Genomic DNA, 23945 nt, shown 5'->3' with positions numbered 1-23945 from the left:
GGTAACTTTGTTTAAGCCTGTTTACAGATTTCTGTTTTTTTACACTTGAATTAAAGCAGATTTTCATCAAATCAAAAGAGGTTTTCAACTGTCTTTTTCATGGCTAAAGATGCAACGATCCCATGGATTTAGGTTTGGTAGCTACTGCAGTAAACAAGGCTGGCTTCACGAGGCTGAATTGTGCACAGGGGCATCACCCTTTACCACATGAATTAAAAACTGGCATATTCTTGAATAGCTCGTGGGTGCCTTCTCTGTCTGGGCAGCATCTTCGCTGGACTGGGAGGAAACTTGACTGTGCAGAAGAGCATAATAGCCAAAGCTATCCCAACTGAAAAGGTTGCCTTTTAATTCTATTGCATGTCTGTCTTTTGGTTGCAATTTTCAAATGGGCCCAAGAGACTTAGGAGCATGAGTGCTACTGAAAATCAGTAGGACTTGGATTTCTACCTCTCTAAGGTGCTTTTGAAAATCCTGCCCTTAATGCTTTGAGGTAATATTACATAGTGAGGGACAGCACAAGATGGACCATTCCTATTGAAAACCTGGTATTTCAGCCAGCGTTGCCGAGGTTGGTGAACACCAGTGTTCCCTGTAAGCTAAGGAGAGATGCATGTGCCACCCAGCTGACTAGCAGAGCATCCACAGCTGGCAGCGTGTGTTTCTACTTGTGGTGCACATGCTTTGGTGTGCATAATATTTATGCTGCCCATGGATGAAAAATCTTAGTGGGAACATTGGTGAACACAGGGGCAATTGTGGAAACAAGCTGATGTGTTCCTGGGGTCTTCATGCTCTATAAAGTGCCCAGCTCAAGCAGTGCCTTCCAATCAGTTTTGTTCTGAATGTCTGCATTATTTCCCAAGATACTCACACTTGTAGAGTGAGAACAAGTAAGGAAAGTTTGGGGCCAGTCTGCAAACAGCCAGCTGGAAAGATGGGCCCTAAAAAGGGCAGAATGGCAAAAAAAGGCAACTGTTCATAAAATCTGTGCATGGTAGGGCTCAGCCTGCCACTCACAATGGTGCACAGATCATGTGATCTGCTAACAGTGAGCATGGGGCTTAAAGAGTATAAGTGCATGTATTTAGCATCCCCAGGCCCCACATGAGATTTCTTGAGAAGTACATGCAAGTCAACAGAGGAAAAGGGAAGAGGGCTATTTTTAGCCATGTGTCTTCACTGAGATTTTATTCTTGTGTGGAAACAACCCCATATAATTAATCACCAGTACCTGATACAGCAGATAGATGCCCCTCTCAACATATCCCAAAGACGGAGGATATTCAAGCGCAGAATTAGTCAGAGTGGATATTAGTCATGAGGCTGAACCAATCCCTTGGATCCACACACTGTGGAGACATTCGTGTCAGGGGCCAAACTTTGCCGCTCATCCCTTCTCTGAAATGGGCTAAACCGAGAGGCTGGGTGTGAACCCTCCCAAATGCAGGGAATGTATGGATCTGAACCATGCAACTTGGGCTCACAGCTCATTTGTGTGAGCTGATTAAAAGCAGAATGGAAGGGTGTGCCTATCTCAAATATTGAGAACAAACTCATTTGTCATGGTGTCTGTCAACCATAGTCCATGCCGGCACTCACTCCCATGCTAAGTGGCAATTTATTGAGGGCAGGCAGTCCCTAAATAAGGCACCATAATGCAACTGCGTCTTCTAACATTGCCAGTCACAAATCCGGATTAGCCACAGAAATGTTTGTTTCTTCCCCAAACAAGGGTTACCAAGGCATTACCAAGAGGCAGCTGCTGCCAGTTGCTTTGTTTGTAAGTTGTCAACTTAGGGTAGAGTGCAATGTTCCCTGGAAGCTGGGCTCTTGCACGGCTGTTCAGGAGAGATTTGAATACTGCCCAGCTGATGAGCAGAGCACCTACAGCTCGGTGTTCGTTTCTACTAGTGGTGTACATTCACACATGCCTAGTGCACAGAGAAAAACTTTTTCTGCATGTGGTTTGAACATTGATAGAGTCAGACTGATTTCTCCTTACCCTGCTTATCCACTCAGTACTGTGACGGAAGAAACACTAGCCAGCCCGACATCTGGAAAGAACCAAAGAGATAGAATGCCCTAAACCCATTAACTGAAACCTTTTGTAACCTCAAGGTTTTTCAGCTATTCTAGGAGGAAAGTGGGAGATTCCCATAGGCCCTCTTGAGGCCAATCAGGGGAGTTGGGGGCAGGGAAGGGGGTCAGGAGAGCCATTTAGCCTTGGCCTCAAGCTTAAAGGGGCCTCAAATTTAGACACACCCATAAAGATTGTCATAACCAGCTGAAGAGCACCCTCAGAATGAATCAAACCACATAACCCTCAGAGACAGGAAGGGAAGGCAGCAGAATCCGGGCACAGGTAGAAGTTAAGCCAGACAGGAGGATGTTGAGAAGTGGAAGTGAGAGGGCCAAAGTCACAATCATTCGGCGCTCCCTGTGTCACTCCAGCTTAGTACAGAGTGAGCATCCCAACGTTTGAAAGGAGAAGTAACTGGAGGGTGAATTGCGGCTGGGTCATAAGCTGTGAAGCAATCCTAGCCACGAGGTATATTGCAGTGCTCCCTCTCCATGCCTGGGATGGAAATGGATCGATCAGCTGACTCTGGGCAAAACATGCCCATTCAGCTCTTGGTTGCAACGAAAGTCTGACTAGGCCAGTCTCGGGGTTATATTACTACAGGATGAACCTCTTTAGACCAGCACTCTTGGGACCTGACTGGTGCCAAATGAGAGAATTTGCTGAACCCCAGGAGGTCAATATTGTCTAGCACATTGCCAACACTTCCACGGCTTACTGGGCTCTTAGAAGACATTTAGGGGTAAATTACAGCTAAAGACCATCACAGAACACCAAGAGCCAGGGCTGGTGACTGGAAACAAACTTTACGGGACTGTGGGAAACTTGGCCACACCCATGGTAAGTGGACATCCAGCTAACTAAAGTCATACTGGATCACAGATGTTGCCGGACTAGACAGGTTCAACCTGTAGTGCAGCATTTCCCAAGCTAATTTGGCCATAGAACACTTTGGGGCTTGGAAGATATTGACGGAACACGTACATGCTGGTCCGGGGTGGGAGGGTTCATACCGAAAAATTGCCACAAGTAATGCTCAAAAGTTGATTTAAAAGAGTTAGTTTAAGTTGTCTTTTATTTTACCAAAACAAACAAACAAATAAATAAATAAACCAACCAAGAGAAAATCATCTGAATGAACAACTGAAGTCCTTCTGATAGGAGAATTGTTAGCAACCCCATAACTAAGTATGAAAATTAAGTACAAATCCAAAATAAAACATCCATATAACAGCTGAAAGAAGGATGGTTAAGGTTGTTCTTTTGTACAAAAAATAGAAGGGACAATATTGTTCAAAAAGGGACTGTCCTGCCTTAAAGCTTAAGAAACATGTTCATGAAAAAGAAATGCAAAACAAATTAGATATGGAAACATATTTTTTAAATTTTATGTTTTTATAAATTTGTTTACAGAAAACTACTGGAAAATAAAAATGAGTAGCATTTGACAGGGTTTTTTAATGGCAACAGCATTTTTGCATCTCTGTTTCAGCATGTCACATAATCAGCATGTCACATATGTACTTTTACATATTATAAATATTAAGGTACCTACAATCTAAATACTATTCACATTCCTCAGGATTTCTGATACACACATAATTTCTTATTTAATATTTTAGAAGGAAAAATTTTGCTAGCATCAAAACTTTTTCACAGAAAAAGTTGTTCCCATTGTTCCCATTGTTCCCCAGAATGCCGCTTGGGAAACACTGCTGTAGTGAGCCATCTTGCTGCCAAGTTTTGCTGGTGAAATGGTTGGCAGCAGGTCTGGGACTGGAGCAAGCACTGCGCACGAAGAGCAGCACTGAAAGGTATGCTTGGGAAAGGAGGACTCCAGAGCTTTGGGGAAGGATATAATGAAATGGCAGAAGCTGCAGAGCAATTGTAGAGATTTAGGACATAATCCAAAGGACTTAGTCTTGCCATAGGCAGTAACTGGCTTTGGACCAGGGCTTCAGGTCTCAGTCTAAGGCCAGAGTAACTTCTGGAACAGCTGAGCAAGGAGAATAGCCGTAATGTGCGGAGAGCTTTCCAGAATGCAGGAGGGTGCCAGCTAGATCCTGCCCAGAAAGCCAAGTGCCCACTACATGCTGCTTCATCTGCTACCAGTGCATGCAGTGCTCTGGACAGGCGTCATTTTAAAAGCAGGTGTTACGTCTGCTGCTGTTTACAGAACAAAATCATCACGAAGAGGCCACAGGGCCCAGTTTGTCCCACACTTCACCGTACACAAGCGTGCCAGGTCGAGCTACTTGAATATTGGCTTCTGTTAACATCTAAGCTCTTTTAGTCTGGAAAAGAGGAGACTGAGTTGGGACGTAATAACTGCTTTCAAATGCCTAAAAGGCTGTTACAAGAAGGAAGAGGGAGAAGAATTATCTTCTATAACATGTGATGATAGCATATGAAACAATGGGTTATTGTGGTAATGGAGGCCTAAGTTGGACATAAAGAAAAACTTCCGAACTGTCAGGGTGATTAAACACTGGAATAAATTGTCAATAGAGGTTGTAGAATCTCCATAAATGGAGATATTTGAGAAGAGGCTGGATAAATATCTAACGGGGTGATCTAGATGGTGCTTGGTCCTGCTGTGCGGGCAGGGGTATGGACTGGATGACCTCTTGAGGTCTCTTGCCATTACAGCATTCTGTGATTCTATAATAATAGAGAGTATACAATCTATTTAAGGGGTGCTATGCCTTTATGCCATAGCACGGCAGTGTAACAGGGAGCAAGACCACCCCTTCAGTCTGGGTGAAAAAGGGATCACCTCTAGGTAAGCTGCCCCTCCCTTGCACAGTACTCAGAGGGAAGAGCTGCATGAGTGTTTCATGAGGAGGGTGCCAGGCTTTACTGGTCTGGCTTGAATCCCAAGCACAGTAACTTACCTTTGTCATCAAATGAGGACTCACAGCCTTTCATGTGTTTTATTTACCCTCATAACGCCTGGGAGGCAGGGTGGTGATATCGCCAGATTGTACAGAGGGGGAATGTAGTCATTCCATAAGTTCACCAAGGTCACACAGGGAGTCTGAGGCACAGCCTGGAACTGGACTTGTGTCCCAGCCTAGCACTGGCCAAATCTTCCTCTTGGTCAGCACACACTTTCTCCTCAGCCCTCCTTGGGTTGCTTCACTCTTTTTGACTTCTTGGGGTTCCTTAAGAAAAAAATATCACCTGGCTGAGTCTGTTTCTTTCTCCCTGTTCAGTCATGCAGCAGTCATATGCTGGCTGTGAAACTGCTGAGCTTCCTGGGCCTGGCAATGCCCTTTTATGGGGAACTCTGATCTCCGTGTATAAAAAAGCCAAGTGCATGCCTTTCAGGAGATTCAGTGCCTGTAGAAGAGACTTACAGATTGGTTTGTAGCATGATCGGGCCAACACCACTCTAGCAAAACTTGGCCCTGTAATGCCTCATCACTGGGAGTGGTCCCCAATCTTGACTCTGTTCTTCAGGATCCACAGGTGTGGGAATGGTCTAGATGGTGCTTGGTCCTGCCGAGAGGGCAGGGAACAGGACTTGATGACGTCTCGAGGTCCCTTCCAGTTCTAGTGTTCTACTAGAAGTAGTGGTGCAGTTGCACCTGGCTTCCTGGCATCTGGAAGCTGACCCCACCGCTGACTCCTCCAGCCCTGGGTCCCAGCCTCCAGGCAGCATCCTCAGGGTCCCGCTGGCCCTTCCATTGCCACAGGCCCCATCAGCCCCACTGGAGTCCCACCAGCCCTGCCACAGGTCCTGCTGCCCCTGCCCCAGGTGCCACCTGTCCCATGAGGTTCGCCACCCACCAACTCTACCGTTGCCCTGCTGCCCCACCATCCCCCGGGGTCCTGCCAAGGGCCTAGAGCTCTACAGCTGCCTCCAGCTGTGTCCCCAGCTTAAGGAAGTGAGGCTCGTCGACTCTCACAGACTGGATGGCCTGGATGCCATTTGTAGCAATGGAATCTGGTTCATCCCATCTGGGAGAGTTGGTAACTCAATCTCAACAGGTCTAAAGGGTGGGGGCAGCTCAGAGCCCCCACCCCTAAAATAGTTCCAGTCCCACTAGAAAGATGTATGGGTAGAAGGCCCCAAAATTATGCTTCTTGAGAAAAACCATTTGGAAGGGGATGATCCAAAACCCATTGGCAGCAATGGAAAAAGTCTTCCATTGACCTCAAGGACTTGGGACCAGGTCCTTTAAGGGGACTCCACTCCATCTAACACTAAAATGAGGGTCTGGGGGTTTTGTATCTTCCTTTCAAGCATTGGGTGCTGGCTACTTGCTGAGTAATAATGTGAGAGCATGTTTCTCAAATGAACTGGTTCTTTATTACGAGAAGAGGTGGTATGACTGCCAACAACATTCCAGTCATGTGCACCCAAACTGTCTTCTAGTAACTCTTCTCTCCAAGTTCCACGCGTGTTACTTGATCCACTGTCAGAAGCACAGTCCTGGACTACATGGGCCATAGGCCTGATCCAATGCTCAAAATCCTGCCTATCCACAACAGTCACTTATAGGTTCTGAACGACGCCTGTCACGCAACTCTTCTTCCCTCAAATTTAACAAAAAGCACAGGGTGCCCTACAAGACCTGTGTATGACTCACTGTGCTGCTGCTATAACTAGGAGACAGCTCCCTCCCCCACCCTCACCCCTGTAGCACAAGAGAGTTACAAAACCAAACCCAAACACTGATTTCAACAAGGAAGTTGCAGGAGTCAACAGAAATAGGAAAAGACGGCATGTGCAGAAGTGGATCTCACCCCAGGCAGACCTCTGTATCATCAGGGGCACGTGTATGGGGAGATGCTGGTCCTTACAGGACATATGCTATCCCTTGCCAGCCTGATAGGGCCTAGGGAAGCCCCTAACTTAGAGATATGGGGAGTGTGGTTTCCCTAAGTTAATCTTCTTGGATATAGGAAGTTGGGGTGGCTGGTTGCCCAGAGAACAGGACTTCTCACAGCCCAGGACCCTGTCTGACACACCTGGGAAATGCTGTGGGCTTGCCCCAGCCTGCAGAATGGTAATGAACAAACACCTTTAATATTACGTGCCTTAGGCAGCAGGGCACACCCTCCTGCAGGAAGCACATATCTCTTGGTGGAGCCTACCCTCTGTGTTGGCTGCCTCAGTGTTTGCTACTGAATCGGAGCAGACACTCCCTTCAGACGTTCTCTAATGTCCAGTTCTTGCTGAAGAAATCACCCAGCTCAGTGTTCTGCAGAAGCAGGCACCTGTCAGTCAAATCAGAATGACTGCCTGTCCTTCTGCATGCTCTGATGGCAGTGGGTCTCAGGGAGAGATTCCACACACAATAGTGTGGTGTGGGGATGCACAGTGAGATGCCCCCAGAAAGAAGAGACTTGTGTCTCTTTCACCATGAAGTAATAAACTAGAGAGATGATTGCTCTGTTCAGCTTTACGAGCTCCTTTATGAGAAGTCCTCGAAGCCACATGAATAGGATACCCTCCTCTAGACATGAGTATAGCTCAGGTTACAGGAGCTTCAACTCTCTCCTTTTAAATGTCTCAGAGGGTCAATTTCCCTGCCTTTGACATTCACACTTCTACAACCCATGCTATGCATGAGACACATCCTGCTTAATTTGCCTCATTAACTGGGCTTACTAATGCTTATCCTTATTTTGCTGCTATATATGCACACCCTGAATTCTGTCATTTCCACTTCAGCCTATCCAACCCCCTAGCCACAAAAGTTCATGACCTAATAAATTTGTGAGTCTGGAAGGTGCCACAGGATTGCTTGTTCCTTTTAAATGTTTAGTGTCCATGTAACACAGGTAAATGAATCAGGGCTTGACTCTGCTGTCGGAGGCAGTATTTCTAATGGATGGAGTCCGGACAGCTAAGTTCTATTCCCTCCTGTGTGACATCCCTTCTCTCTGCCTCAATTCCTTATCTGTGCAAAGAAATAATGCAGGGCATTTTGAAATCCAGAGAGCCAGGATGGACAGCCCAACACCTTGGCCTACCAAAGTGCCTCCAATCTTCTCTGCAGAACAGTGCAGTCCCTGTGGCCATTTCAACTCTTGGCCTCTCTGCCAAAACTGCCACCAGAGCAGGTGGAAAGTGTGATGCACAAAGCAGTACACCAGGAAAAGGAATGAGCCCAAGCCCACTCTCCAAATTTCTGCTATCATAGTTATGTCACTCAGGGGTGTGATCCCTGATCAACAGAGCTGTGCCACTGCAAGCCACTAGTATAGAAGTGGCTACATCAGCCAACAACACATCTTTGCTGGTAAAAGCTGCATCAGCACTAGGAATGGTGTAGTAGATCAATACAGCTCTACCAGAAAAATGCTCCAGGTGTAGCCACACCATCAGGCTCACCCAATAGCCATGAGATGGTAACAACTCTCTTACCTACCTGGGCTGCCCTCCCCTGTGATAAGTGTTGACTCATTCTCAACTTGACCTTATCAGTACAGGCAGAGCAAAGTCTGGGAGCTCACTAGGAAGGACTCAGTGACAAGGACAGCATCATCTGAAGTTTTGTTTTCCACTCTGAATAATCTTATAATAAACCTGCCCTGGTAAGGGCGGCTGATAAAATGTGCAGGGGGCCCCTGAGCAGCAGGATGAGTTAAAAACAAACAATTTGGAAAAATTCAATCTTATTTCCTCCATCAGATTCCCAGTGCTCAGATCTCTGTGCCCTGTGAGTATAGACTGCTAGTGCAACTGACTTTAAACTTTAGTTCCTCCTTCGCACAGATGTGCGCTGTTCAGTCTCCGTGTGCAGGAAATTCCTCCAGAGGCACAAAATCTGATTATCTCAGCCCCTTTTTGCTGATGTCATTTCTGGACTGCCTCTTGAGCAACCATCCCCCTGCCTCCGTCTGCTGGCAAAAAAGCCAGGGAGAGAAAGGGAAAAATAAATATATGTTCAGAGAATCAGAGAGTTCTCAAGTTTCCTCTCACTTCACTCTTTCCTCTTCAGGAAGCTAAGTAAAAGGAAGAAAGGAAAACCTGAAAGTCACCCTGAGGGCCACTGGATAGTCTGCAGTTTCCACTTGAATCCCTTCAGCGGGAGGAGGAGATGACAGGGTGAATGCCACAGTCAGTAAGTGTCTTTTCTTTGTCCTCTTTGTTGGCTGCTGTGAATTCCCTGCAGGGTGGCTTGAAATTCCCCCTCCAGTCTGTAGTGAAGCTGGTGAGATCTGACAAGTTGCAGCCTGCTCTCTTAAGAAGGCAAATCGGGTTTTGCCAACTCTATTCTGAGTGAGTAGACAATGAACACAGGTTTCCAGATGTGGCAAAAACACCTGGTGGCTTTTGGATTTCTAGGCAGCACCAGAGACTACAATGAGGGGTGGGTCTGGTGCTCCCTGAATGGTTAGACGGATAGATAATGACTCTCCTGACAGAAAGAGCACTGTCTAGGTAGATCCTGGAACAGAGATCAGGGTGCACCATACAGAGGCGTCTGGGCAGAGTCAACCCTATGACATTTTCGGATGTCTGTAAAGTAGGACAGCTTTAGACAACGCATCAGGAAAAAATGCAGGGGTTGGATGCTGTCACTAAGCATTACCATCTGTATCTCAGTACTGTGCTTAATAGCTCTGGGCAACTAGCTTGTTCCATACTGAGAAAGGGCTTGGCTCATCCAGGCATGATTCTGAGCATTAGCCACAGAGGTGGTTACCTAATCAGGCACTATTTCAGGGCACTGCCCAAATGGTAGGAGGAGTGCAGCTGCAAAAAGAGGCTGGAAGGTCAGTTAGAAGCAGGGTTCCCTGTAAGCTGAGCTCTTGGGTGGCCACCCAGCAGAGATTCAGGTGCCGCTCAGCTGATTAGCAAAGCGCCCACAGCTGGCAGCCTGTGTTTCAGTTGGTGGTGCACATCCGCATGTGCCTTGGCGCACCTAACAAATGTTTTCTGCCTAAAGGGCAAGACGCTAACCTGAGCAAGGGCTACTAGAACAGATGGGAAGCCAGGGGAGGCAGGGTGAGAGACTGCTTCAGATATTGGTCAGACTGTCATTGGTGGTTGTTTGGTGCTGCAGGTTCTTTCACAGTGTGCGTCTTAGCCCTTTTGTGGGGTGTCAGATTGTGGCTGACTCACAGTCCCCTAATTCCCCTCAGGCACTGCTGAAGGCAGGAACTCCAAGAGGAAATTCTCTGCTGGGGTCCTGTCTCAGTGGGCATCACCACACATATTTATACTTTCTCCAAAGGGTGATTTGTTTCTGATTTTAATTTTCATGACGTTTGTTACTATCCGGTCCCTGTGCGAATGGAGATGTTTCTCACACCATGTTTTTCTCAGCTTCAGTATTGCTCCCTGATGTCCTTTGCTGCACCGTGTAATGGTGAACCCTTCTGCTGGCCCAAAAAACATGACTCAGCCCCAGAATGGCAGAAGAATGAATTGGCACGTGTTCAGGTTTGTGGGTTGCTCAACCTCTGACTTGCTCTCGGGAACACTAGCAGCCTCAAATGGCACTTATGTTGGTCTCTGAAATCAGGCAGTTCTCAGTTGAAAGTCTGCCAGGAGAGATCAGCTAGCAGTGATACCCGCCCTTTTAACAAACACTTTGTGGGCCAGCCTTCTCTGATATTTCGCTTGTCTGTGTGGGAGGCACCTAGGTTTCAGGGTTGAAATGAAACCCAAAGCCAGGGAAATTTCATGTAAGTTTCTCACCACTATTTTATTAGGACGGTGATTAAACAGTTATTGGGGTGGAACCCAGGGACCCTATGCATGGGAAGTAGGGGTGCAGTAGCACCCCCAGGTATTGTGCTTTGCTGCTCCATGCCCCTGCTGCCCAGAGTTCTAGCCACTGGCCCCAAGCCCCTGTGGCCTGGCCTGGGAGCTCTGCTCCTGGCTCCCGACACCCTGCTCAGCCCTGCTGCTAGCCCCCCACATCTCACTTGCCCCTCAGCCCCACTGCTGCCCCCCATGTCTCACTAGACTTCCAGTCCCCCATGCCCTGCTCAGCCCCAGAGCTCCACCTCTCAGCCCCACACACAGTGTCCCAACTGCTGGTCCCTCCTCTAGGAGGGCAGACTGGGGCTAGGGAGAAGTGTGCAGCTCAGCATCCCCATTCCAAAAGCCGTCCCTGCAGCACCACTGGGGACCTCAGACAGGGAGCAGAGCCTCATTGCCCAAGGCACCATACGTGCAAACCACAGTAAGACGGTCCTGGCCCTAGACAGCTGACACGCTAACATTAGACCTTATCCAGCAGGGGAATGGGCAGACACATGGGAAGGGACCAAGAAAAAGGTGAGGGAACAATGTAGTGAAGACGGGGTGAAGGTGCAGTCTCCAGGCTGTGACATCAGTTGAAAAACAGTCCCTCAGCCAAGAGGAATCTCTTTACAGGGTCAGTCTAAACTGCCCCACCCTCAGCATAAAGATAAAATAGCACCTGGAGCACCAGGCAGCACCCATTTGGGAAGTGGAAATAGAAGCACAGTTTGGACAGCAGCAGCAGCAGTGATAAAGTCAGGGTGGAAGGGGGAGGAACAGCAGTGGCTGAGTCCTGCCGGCAGCTGCACCCAGCACAAACACTAACAGGTTTGTTGGTCCCACTCACAATAGGCTCCTTGTGGCTGGCACTGTCAGCCTGTGAGGGCTTGTGCGCTGCCTGCCTCCAGCCTCCCCTGCTTTTGTTGCGGCGGAAAGCTCAGCACAGGGGGTGGGGCTGGCGAGCAAAAGGGACAAGAGACAAAGGCCAGGGCACAGCGTGTCAGGGCCTGGCTCTACACAGAAGCGGAGCCCTTTTAGAGGAGCTACAAATAGCGAGGGTTAAAGCTTGAAGATCCCCATTCAGAGCCCTCCCAGTGCGCTAGGCTGTCTCGGAGGAGGAGCGGAATCAGGCAGAGGAAGGAGGTAGGGATGGCAAAGGGGAGATTCCCCTATGGGTGAAATTCAGCTCTGTGCAGAGGCCAGCCCACAGCCTCATGGCCTTTTGTGCAAAGCAGCTGCCACCGAGTCTCACGATGGCCATGTCTACACGTGCTCCAAACTTCGAAATGGCCACACAAATGGCCATTTCGAAGTTTACTAATGAAGCGCAGAAATGCATATTCAGCACTTCATTAGCATGCGGGCGGCAGCAGCGCTTCGAAATTGCCGCGGCTCGTCCTGACGGGGCTCCTTTTCGAAAGGACCCCACCTACTTCGAAGTCCCCTTATTCCCGTCAGCTCATGGGAATAAGGGGACTTCGAAGTAGGCGGGGTCCTTTCGAAAAGGAGCCCCGTCTGGACGCGCCGCGCGGCGGCAATCCACATCAATTTCGAAGCGCTGCTGCCGCCCGCATGCTAATGAAGCGCTGAATATGCATTTCCGCGCTTCATTAGTAAACTTTGAAATGGCCATTTGCGTGGCCATTTCGAAGTTTGGGGCACGTGTAGACACGGCCGATGTGAGCAAGAAGCACTTCCCTAAGGGCCCGGGAGTTGGTGGGATGTTGCAGACCAAGCGTTACAGACATGCCACTGCACCATGGGGGTAGTTTGGGGGCAAGGAGGTGCACTGAGTCTCCACCCACAAGCCTCAGATGGGCGGTGGATTTAGCTCTCCCACTGCTAGGCTCTCTTGGCCTGATTGGTGCTGCCCTCACCCCCAAATTATGCCAGTGTACAATATTTCAGGGTACCTTCCCTGCCATCCAGGATATGCTGGCAGAAGAGGATTCAGCTGATGGAGAGTACAGCCATTCCCGGGTCAATATCCAGCCAGAGTGCCAGAGCACAGAAAAATGAAGGGATATGCAGAAGGCAGAGCGGGCCTGGCTTACTAGGGAATCTGCGAGCTGGCTGCAGGCAGATGGCTGGGCAGCAGGCAATTTAAGAGCTAGGGCTGGTAAATGGTGTTCCCTGTAAGCTGAGCAACCCCCCCAGGGACACACAAATGCTGCGCAGGTGATTAGCAGAGTGCCCACAGCCGGCAGACTGTGTTTCTATTAATGGTGCACATTCACCAATGGTCTTGGTACACACAGCATTTATTCCACACATGGATGGAAAACAAGAGCAGAAACACTGCTGGTAAGCTAAAAGGGCAGATGGGGAAGCAGCCTCTTGGCCAGTTGCTGGCTAGGGACTGAACAGCAAGGGAAGTGTGACAGCAGAAGGATGGTGCCAATACATCCCAGTGAGATCACACTCGGACTAGGGCAGTCTGCAGGCTAGGTCTTCCTGGCCACTGGAATTGGGGTGGGTTGGAAAGAGTACACCAGGCATAAGGAGCACTGTTGCGTGCAGTGCCACTGCCCTCAACCGCCCTGTAGGAGCTAGGTTAGGAATTGCAGAGTGGATTTTTTATTGTAATTGTTACAGTCCCTGTGCCGAGGGTATTTTCTGCATTGAGACAGCCTAGAGAAGGAATCTAGAGCTAGTCAAAATGTTTGAATGCTACACCACACCAAGGGCTGGCACCTGCGAGGCCCAGCGCTCCGAGCACCTGCTCTGCCTATCTTCGACCACACGCTGTGCGCAACAGGCTGCCCGTGTGATTTCCGAAAAGGCATCACTTCCCATTTAGGCATCTAAATAAAGGCCAGATTTTCACACATGTGGGACTCTGGCCCCTGCTGTGGGGGCTGAAGCATTTTGAACATTTCCATCCTGCAGGCAGCTCTGTGACCACAGCACAGCAACAGCATTGGTTACCGTAGTCTTTGAATTAAGTGCCATGTAGGCCTGGCACTGGACTTCCCCTTCTCTGTGCAGCTTGTGGTAGCTGGGGTGTGAAATCTAGTCATTATCTCTCGTTCCATCCTCCAGGTTCCCTTCATGAATTCCAGCAAGACAGTGGATTTGAAGATAATTATCATAGGAGCCCTGGGGTAAGCAGAATCCTCCAGCCAGGTGTCAAAATAATTCTGAGGCTTTGTTCTCATGAGAGCTGGATGATCTTCCCTCTAAGCCCCTTTTACACGGCTAGAATGATGGAAGGTGGCCTTCACTGAAATGAGAACGTGAGACTTGGTCTTCGGTGTCTGGGATTCTCTGAGTTGTTTTTACTGCCTTTACGCCGCGATCTCTAAGGTGCTGTGGAACACTGGGGCAATTTACAACATTAAAATAATCCATTAAAAGGTTAAGCTCTTAACTACAGAGGTTCAAATTCCAATCTTCCCATACTTAACAGTATTGTACCCACGCCCCAAACCAAACTAGTCCATAGATCAGTCAGCTGTCTGGCTACATACAGATCTTCTTACACACCTAACATACATCCAAGAACAAGGCTAACTGCTGAGCCTACTCGATGAGATGAATATGGCAAGGGAGAGTGTCTGAAGTTTGGTTCCTATCACTATTTCTCTAATAACAGGGTCTGGGGATCTGAGATTCTCCTGGCTTATTCCCCCCACCTGATTCTGATGCACAACCCAGGAGTCCCACAGCTAATGCATGTCTCTGTGTGCCTTTTCCCTTGCTCCAGCGTAGGGAAAACCTCTCTCCTGCACCAGTTTGTGCACAAGACATTCTATGAAGATTATCGGACTACCTTAGGAGCCAGTATTCTATCTAAGCACATCCTCGTGGACAACACACCCCTAAAACTGCAGGTGAGGCACTTCTCTGTATGGCCTCTGGCCTACTGTCCAGGCAGAAGGAGCCTGTCTATAGACGAGATGTGTGTGCACAGTTCTAGGTGACATCCTCCTAACAGAGGCTGTGCCCAGATAGGAATCATTCTCCTTTTCCTTCTCCTCATCCTTCTCCCTTCCCAATCAATAATAACATTTCAGCAGTTGCAGGCATGGGCCTGATTATCTGTGGTCCTGAGCACCAGTACAGTCGACTGAAGTTCCAAGCAGCTGCAGATGCTCAGCACCTCTGGAAACCAGGCCCTCGATATCTGAGTGGAGTACAGGACTGCAGATAGTTAAAGGTCACTGTCAGCAAGTCACCACCTCTAGAACACCTCTGCATAGCAGAGAGGGGCTGTGCACGCCCTTGCCTGAGTTTCCCCTTCTCAGGGCTCCTCAGCTAACTCCACAGCTTGGTGTGGCTGCTGCAGACCCTTCGCCTTCAGCTAAGTCCTTCAGAAAAAGCCCACCCTTCTGGGAAACAGAAGTTCAAGTTCAAAACCAACAAAACGCAAAGTCCTTGTCCCAGTATCCATCTGGCCCCAGGCTTTCTTTCCCAATGGATTGGTCTTCTCTTCTCATTCTTCTGCCCAGCCCTTTCCAGGCTCCTTTGCACCTCTCCTTGCCTGCCAGACTTCTTTCAGATATACACGGCTCCTTCCCAGAGAGACACCCCGAGTCCTTCCTGACTAAAGTCTTCTGAGGCCTCTGCCTACCTTGTGCTTCCTTCTAGTTCCTTGCAGCCTTTCTGCAGCCATTTGCCACCAGCATTTCCCTTTTCTCCTTATGCCTCTGAGGTAACAATAGTGGAAATCTGATTGGGTAACATGACCTGCTCCGTTTTCCCCACCTGGGGAGGAGAGTTGGCTGCATCACAGGTGGGGCCGAAGCCCACCCACTTTAAAGGGCCAGTCACCCAGTAACAGGGGTGTGTTAATGCTGTGTGTCTCTGCCCTTCTCCTGCATTAGATCTGGGACACAGGAGGACAGGAGCGGTTCCGGTCCATGGTGTCAACATTCTATAAGGGCTCGGACGGCTGCATCTTGGCCTTTGACGTCACAGACCTGGAGTCCTTCGAGTCCTTGGATAGCTGGAGAGAGGACTTCTTGGAGAAGATCATCCCCACAGAACAGGGCTTCCCCATGGTCGTGCTGGGAAATAAAATCGACTTAAAGGAACGGCAGGTAAGGAGGGAGCTTGGTCCCCATCAAGGCCTCAGAAGAAATGACCATGGCAGGACAGAGGGGTAGGACTAGATGTCTTTCACTACATTTCATAGCACTCTGGTGTTGCCTGCAGGTCAGGACCAGAGCACGCTGAGGTTACTAGCCTTACTTCTGCCCGTAGTGCCCCTGTGAATGGCATAGGACTCCGCTCTCCAGGGCTTTCCATCACACAGCTTTCTCCAGCACCAAATTCACTTCAGAATTAATCACCCGCCACAAGCCTCACTTCAAGCCTAAATTTCCAGAAGTGGCTATAGTTGTTGGGTGCCCAATTAGAGAGGTCTTCAAGGGTCTGACTTCCAGAAAGGGCTGAACTCCTGCACTCTGAAAATTAGGCCCCTTCTATGTGTCTCAAGTGAGGTTCCCCAAAAAGGAGGCACCTGGAAAGACTAATTCCTTTAGCAGCTGAAGGGCTTAGTTGATATAGCTGGAGTATTTAGTCTAGAATAGGCCAGGCTTATAATTTGCCAATAAACCAGAAACTACTGTCTGGCAGCCAAGGAAGGAAAACGATTACTAATAATTAAGGCAAATCCCATAAGGGTAGCCCAGCAGTTAGATGCCAGAAGACTCCCTCCCCAGAATGCTGAAAGAAATCTCCTTCATGTCACACCCCACCAAGCCCTCCGATGACCTTGCTGAAGGTCACCACCACACTGCACAGGCCGTGGGCTGCTGCTGCTGTTAGGCGGACATCCCACCTGTTGCATCCAGCTACACGGAGCCCTCACTGCACCCAGCCTCTGTCTGCAAACAAGAGGGGACATGCTCCTGCCCAGGCTCTTTAAGAAGATGGGTGTCCTCAAGGAGCGACCAGCAAAAGTTTCGCTACCGAGTGCTGTGTGCCTGATATGACTGTGCTCAGCACCTGCCAACATTTGGCCCTGGGTCAGAAGGCCACGCTGAGCAACCAGCATGCACTGAGATTCTCATCCTGCAACCACACAGGAGACTGCTATTGGCTTCAAACGGCACTAGGGGTGCTCAGCACCATCCCAGTGCTGCCCCCCAGTGGCTGCGCCCATGAATAGCCCAAGCATTGGGTTCAGTTACCTCTTAAGGGGCTGCAAGGGAATAACATGATTCACTTCTCTTTCCCCCTCCCAGGTGTCCAAAGATACAGCTTCATCCTGGTGCAAAGAAAAGGACATCCCATATTTTGAAGTCAGTGCCAAGAATGATATCAACGTAGTGCAGGCCTTTGAGATGCTCTCGAGGCAGGCCCTGTCAAGGGTGAGTAGTGGAGCAAGCCCTGTGACCTGGTGGTTCTAGAGTCCCTGAGCAACTTGGGGCCTTTTCCTGACTCTGCTGCTAGTCTGCTGGGTCATGTTGGATAAGTCACATCCCAATCCTGTCCCTCAGTTTCCCCATATGTAAAATGAGGATGCTGGTTTCCTTCATAAAGCATTTTGAGATCCACTGATTAAAAAGTGCCATTTAGGAATTAGGTTTAATTTTTTTCAGCATTTGGGCCAGAAGTCTCATGGAAACAGCTGGTGAAAATGTAGTGCCACTTAAGATAAAACCTCTTGAATTTGCCCTTGGATTTAAATCCTAAACTTCACCCTGTACCTAAGCGAGGATTCAGATTAAATTCATCATTTATTTTTGAAATACTTTCAACATTTAATTTAAATTATTTTCAGCATTTAATTTCTCAATATTTTTTAAAAATCCACCTTGCAATCAGCCTGATAGAAAACTGTCCAGCAAGGAATGTGTCTCATTTTAAAAATAATGAGTCAGAAACATGTTTTCATAAATAGTGTGGATACAAATAATTCTACAAGCTCAGGAAGCAAGAAATGTTTTGCCATTTTAAAACTTCGTTTTAATTTTTCGAGCAATCCAGAGGGAATCAAGAGTGGCTAGTATAGCTATGTAAACTAACGGTACCCTCTACTGGTCATCTCAATGAACTTGCTAGAGTTAGAAGCTGTCCTTCATTTTGAGACAGCAATTTTGCATCTGCAGGTATTTGCTGGCGTGTGTAACTGACGACAGTTTACATGTTTAACTAGAAATCAAACAGATACACATGAAAATGCCATGCTTTGTGCCTGTATTAGCTGGAGTGTAGTAAGAAAGAAACAAGAAGTAATTCTTTCACGCTACTCCATGCTGATTAGGCCTCTACCAGAGTACTGTGCCAAGTTTCAGGTGTCGCATTTCAGGAAATATGTGCACAAACTGGAGAAAATCCAGAGAAGATCAACAAAAATGATTAAAGGTCTAGAAAACATGACCTATGAGGAAAGACTGAAAGAACTGGGTTTGTTTAGTCTGGAAAAGAGAAGACTGTGAGGGGATATGATCACAGCTTTCAAGGACCTAAAAGGCTGTTACAAGGAGGATAGAGAAAAATTCTTCTTCTTATCTTCTGATGATAGAACAAGAAGCAATGGGTTTAAATTGCAGCAAGAGCGCTTAGATTTGACATTAGGAAAAACTTCCAATCAGGGTGGTTATGCACTGTAATAAATTGCCTAAGGAGATTGTGGAATCTCTACCACTGGAAATGTTTAAGAGCAGGTTAGACAAACATCCATCAGGGATGGTCTAGATGGGGTTTGGTCCTTCCCTGAGTGCCAGGGACTGGACATGAAGACCTCTGGAGGCTCCTTCCTATGGTTCTATGTTTCTAAACATATAAAACTGAAGGCAAAAACTGTGAAGGGCCCTTTTTGAATTTTGCCCTTTCCCAAGGTGGGAATTAGTGTGTAAGAAGAGGAATCATCATTGAAGTAAAAAGTCAACCCAGAAAAAAGAATTGGCATTAAACTAAACCCTACAGGCTTATAATGGAGCTAACTTAAGCCGACACCACTGGCACTGACATGTTGCTAAGTTATCTCCATTGGCAAGATGTGGTGTCTGTGGTCTGTTGATGTAGGTACAGTACCATGCTGAGCAGAGAATATTACTCTCTAACCACAAGGGTCACCATCGCATTTGCACAGAAGGTTAAGCAGAATCATGCAGATGAGAGCTTTTTCATTCCACATGATGTTGCACAAAGTTGTTTGTGACTTTGGTCACATGTTTTTAGTGAACAAATACTGAAATGGCCAGGTTTTCTACAATTCTGTTCTGTTCAGAGTCACAGACCATGCCCATCACTGTGTCTGACAGCATTAAGTTGCCTGCCTACCATCTGCTGTGTATGGTTCTTTCTTTTTGCCTCATTTTACCCCAAATTATAAATCATCCTGAGAGTACTCAAAACTCAGACCCTGGTTCCTGGAGATGTATCCGTAGGCAAATTTATGCTCCTTAAAAGGTCCATGAACCTCAGAGAAATGTGGGTTGGGAAAAAACCTGAAATGAGCTGACTTCCCATGGGGAAGTTTAGGATTCAGGGGGACTGTACTTTTTTACAAAGCCAAAACCAGAAAGTTTTGTTTCCTCTTGTGTTTTTTCCAGTACCAAGGGATACTGGAGAACTATCTAACAGACTCCATCAAGCTGACTCCTGATGACCAGCCCAAGAAGAACTGCTGCTAAATGGGACATTTGGAGACAGCTCATGTGCCTCTAAGTCCTCGGTTGGCACCAGAATCACTGGCCCAACCCCGTTCACATCTGGCTTTGTGTTCAGCCATGGGAGATGTCCACAGTGACCTAAGTCCACATTTCACAGCCAACCTGCCATATCTCCTGACATTTGTGATCACACTGAAGAGACTGGCCTTTTCTCCATGACCCTAGACTGGACTAACACAGCCAGACCACACGTGGCTGCTCCTGTGCATTAGGCCTCTACTGCTTCATTAACCTGCTAACCCCCGACCCCCTTCTAAACCTGGCACTGTGCAGCTCTGAGTGGGGGTTGTCCTGTTGCATTCTCAAGGCCACAGCTGTCTCAGTGACCTCACACATCTGCTATCTCTCTGCTCTACTTACACCTGTTGACACTGGGGCAGGTCACAGGGCTCAGCCTCTGGCACTTGACTAGGCATTCCCAACGCAAGTCTGAATTAACAACACTAAGCAAGGCAGGACTGTGTGTCAGCGTCCTGCAGGTTGGGCCTCCCCAGAGAATGTAATCTCAGTCCATGCTGTTTGAACACAAAATAGAGACATTTGTTCACAGATACCCAGTGTTTAAACTAATACCCCCCACAGCCTGCTTCTGATATTAAAGAGGTGTAAGCTATTCAGCCCCAAGGTAGAGAAAGGCAGATGATTAGTGGTCAAAGCACAGGCTTGGGACCCAGGAGCTTGGACATTCGATGCCTGAACAGATACTCATTGCCCTAGGCATAATCTTTCTGTGCCTAAATTTCTCCCCATCTGTGAAATGGGAGGGGAGGTGACAACACTTTCCTGCCCAGAGAAGAGGTTGTCTGTAACACAGTTCGACAATGAACCATGTTGTGTAGTTTGGCAGGGTTTTTAAAAGGAATATTTTTCAAGGGAGGCAGTGCTGACTGGTGGCTAGCACACTAGCTCAGGCCTCTGGAGACCTGCATTCTACTTCCAGCTCATCCGCTAGTCTGCTGGGAAGACAAGCCCCTCCACCACCTTTTGCCTCAGTCATCTCATCTAAAATGGGGATAATTATACATCCTTCTTTTGTAAAGCACTTTGAAATCCATTGATGAAAATTGCTAGTCAGATCTAGACCTGATTTCTATTTTAGTATTATTAGTCATAGCAAAAAGGGAGGAATGGACCAGATTTTGGCCCAACAAGCAAGGGGACTGAGTAGAACTTGAAAAGGGAGAATACAGAAAAGAGCACATATGGAATCAGTAAGGATTTGTGATTCTCCTGAGGTCTCCCTCCTCAAGTGCCTGGATTTGGGTCTCAGTCCAGAGAGATGCCACATTTTCTGTTTTTAATGCCCTGTGGGGTTCAGCTGCATCTTCGGGTGCTCAAAGTGCACGGGCTGGACTAAACTGTGCCCATAATGTGAAACAGACATGCGAATTTCCAGTTTTCCTTGAACCCAGGAGCAGCGGTAACGAAAGCAGCACATTTCTACCTCTTGGGGATGGCTGACGGCACTTTCCATTGGTGGGTGTGAGCAGCAGAAGCATCATCTGCGTGAACTTGGGCAACACTTGTGGAATTGGTGAAACCCAGGTGAACATGTCAGTGACACTCACGAGAAGACAAGTTGCAGGCAGGGGCCAGAAGGGAACTGAAGCCCAGAAGAGCAGTGGACCCCTTCACATGCACCCTAACATGGGCCGGGTTCCCTGCCTGTATACCCTGACATCGGTGATGCTGCTGAAGGTCTTTGGTTCCGTGTGTCCAAGCTACCTTACAGAAATGTTTCTAGTTTCACAGACAACCACAAACTCTGGTTAATTTAAAATCCCTCCCAGCAAAAGTAAAAAGTTTACTTTGACGTGCTGGGTGTGCGCAACTTTTTGTGTGGTTCTCAATGAGAGGAGGTCCTGATTTGGGGGTTCAAAGTCCACTGGGGTCCTTTGCAGGGGAATGAGGTAAGATGGACTGGCACTTGCTTGTAGCATTTAACCCAGCTCTGAAGTGCCAATGGTGGGCAGAGTTACCATATCTGACCTTTCAAAAAAGAGGACACCCCTGAGAGGGGATGTATCTGTATCAAGGCTTGTCTAGACTATGAGGAAGATTTACACGGTGAGGGTCAATCTTCCTGGGATCTATTTTGTGTACCTGGTAGGGACGCATGAAATCGAACTATCTGGGATTGGCAGCTGACCCCTGTACTCCTCAATATCACAAGGAGTAAGGGAGGAAAGTCGATTGCAGGTAAGTTGATTCTAGATACACAATTGCCATTGCTACAATTGCATATCTACAGTTGATTTACCTGCTTAGTGTAGACCTGCCCTCAGTATCTACCAACTCACATTGTATTAATGTACTAGATATACTATAACACATTAATACAATGTGAGTTGGTAGATGTTGATACAGATACATTGCCTCTCAAGGAATGTCCTCTTTTTATATGGTAACCCTGATGTTGGTGGAAAAGTAGATCTGGCTAGAAGGGTGGGGAATCCCCTTCTTCTACCCCAGCCACATGTTCATTTTAGAAGCCCCTCAGTCCTTGCTGCAGGACTTCTCCAGTTTTACATTTCAGGTGTGTCTAGTTCCTACCTCTCTCTTTGACATGGGAGTCACAAAAGCCATAGGCTGGAAGGACCTGCTTGGGTCATGGAGTCCACTCTCTGGTTTTCTCAGGCAACCCTGATGTACAATCCTATTATTTGTATTCTGGCAGCCCCTAAAGATCAGATCTCAGAAGGTGCTGTGCCAGGCACCGTACAACGTTCCTGAGAAATTCCAGGATTTTTCTCCTGGACCATCATCATCTCCCTGGTAGAAATTTCCTTTGACCAAACGACAGGCAGTGCAGGGCAGAGATCACTTGCTGCTTTAACATGATGTAATTGCTGTTGGACCTTGAAGTCTTTAAATGTGGGAAAGATCTGTGTATTGGCCTGTCTTTCTGCCTTTGAGCACGAGAGGTCGTCAGTACAGTGTGAAGAAAACTTGTATTCTATAGCCTACATACCTGCTTCATAGAAAATGTAGGACTGGAAGGGACCTCAAAGTCATCTAGTCCTGTTCCCTGAATGAGGCATGACTAAATGCTATCTAAACTTTCCCTGACAGGCGTTTGTCTAACCATACCTTAAAAATTTCCCATTACAGAGACTCCACCACTTCCCAGGGTCCTCATACATCACACTTTTCCATGAATGTCCATAATTGCCCATTCATTCTTAGCCAGTAGTTAGCTCTCTGGTTCACTGTCCTTACGCAACTTACAGTACCCAGATAGGACAAAACTTTGTGAATAATCTCATTCCTAATAGCTGCCAGAATAACTCCTCTTTCTCCCTGAAATATAATGCCATTCAGTGTACACAAACTGTCTCTCTTCCGAAAGAACGGCAGTTGTTTTGTCACTGGACTTCATTGTAGGATTAGAAGTTTCAGTGTCTACAGCATTCTGTTTTGCTCTGTACGCACCAGTGTCTCAGCCTTTCCTCTGAGATAGGTAAGTCTTGTACCAAATTTATTGTCTCCACATCTGGCTCAATGTGTGTCAACACCAAATCTTTTCCTGGGCAATATTTGATCTATATAGTGTGTCTCTGCAATCACATTATCACCTGAACTGTGTTTATCTACCAGCTGTTTCGTTACTCTCACATAAGTCCTTCTTCCCACGGTTGCTCTCTTCAGCTACTGGGTGTACATTGGACTTGTTTTAATTCTTTCTGGGCAAAAACTTGGCTGCAAAAGAATTAAATTTGTCACAGGGCTGGTATTTCCCCCCATAAGCTTGACACTTCTCTCCCTATCTTACATGCTTTCTTGAACAGAGAGAAAGCCGTACCAGTCTATATACTATCAAAACAAAAAAGCAGTAAAGTAGCAGTTTAAAGACTAACAAAATAATTTATTGGGTGAGCTTTTGTGGGACAGACGCACTTCTTCAGACCATAGCCATACCAGAACAGACTCAATATTTAAGGCACAGAGAACCAAAAATAGTAATCAAGGTTGACAAATCAGAAAAAAATTATCAAGGTGCACAAATCAGAGAGCAGAAGGGTGGGAGGTGGGAGGGAATCAAGAATTAGAATTAAGAATTAGATTAAGCAAAAGAGCCCCTAAAATGACCCAGAAAATTTGCATCCCGGTTCAAACCACGTGTTAATGTGTCCAATCTGAATATAAAAGAGAGTTCAGCAGCTTCTCTTTCAAGACTGTTGTGAAAATTCCTCTTCAGTAAGACACAGACTTTTAAGTCATTAACAGAATGGCCCACTCCATTAAAATGTTGGCTGACAGGTTTCTGGATCAGGAGTGTTCTTATGTCTGTTTTGTGCCCATTAATTCTTTATCTAAGAGAGTTTGAAGTCTGTCCAATATACAAAGCATCTGGGCATTGCTGGCACATGATGGCATATGTGATGTTAGTTGAGGAACATGAGAATGTGCCCGTGATTCTGTGAATAGCCTGGTTAGGTCTGGTGGTGGTATCCCCAGAATAGATATGTGGACAAAGCTGGCAGTGGGCTTTGTTGCAAAGAAAAGTCCCAAGACTGGTGTT

At 47.4% G+C, this 23945-nt stretch overlaps 1 protein-coding gene across 1 annotated transcript; it reads left to right on the top strand.

Moving 5' to 3' along the window:
- The first annotated feature begins 8952 nt into the window (after positions 1–8952).
- Positions 8953–21501, top strand: RAB7B (RAB7B, member RAS oncogene family). Its single transcript, XM_074977469.1, has 7 exons — positions 8953–9162; positions 10371–10487; positions 13839–13900; positions 14503–14629; positions 15623–15838; positions 16988–17113; positions 19304–21501. The coding sequence occupies exons 1-7, from the start codon at positions 9151–9153 to the stop codon at positions 19382–19384; spliced, it is 741 nt and encodes a 246-aa protein (XP_074833570.1). The 5' UTR covers positions 8953–9150; the 3' UTR covers positions 19385–21501.
- The last annotated feature ends 2444 nt before the right edge of the window (positions 21502–23945 follow it).

This window comes from Carettochelys insculpta, chromosome 26, assembly GCF_033958435.1.
Source record: "Carettochelys insculpta isolate YL-2023 chromosome 26, ASM3395843v1, whole genome shotgun sequence".
NCBI classification, from domain to species: Eukaryota; Metazoa; Chordata; order Testudines; family Carettochelyidae; genus Carettochelys; species Carettochelys insculpta.
This window is presented reverse-complemented; position numbering and strand designations above follow the sequence as displayed.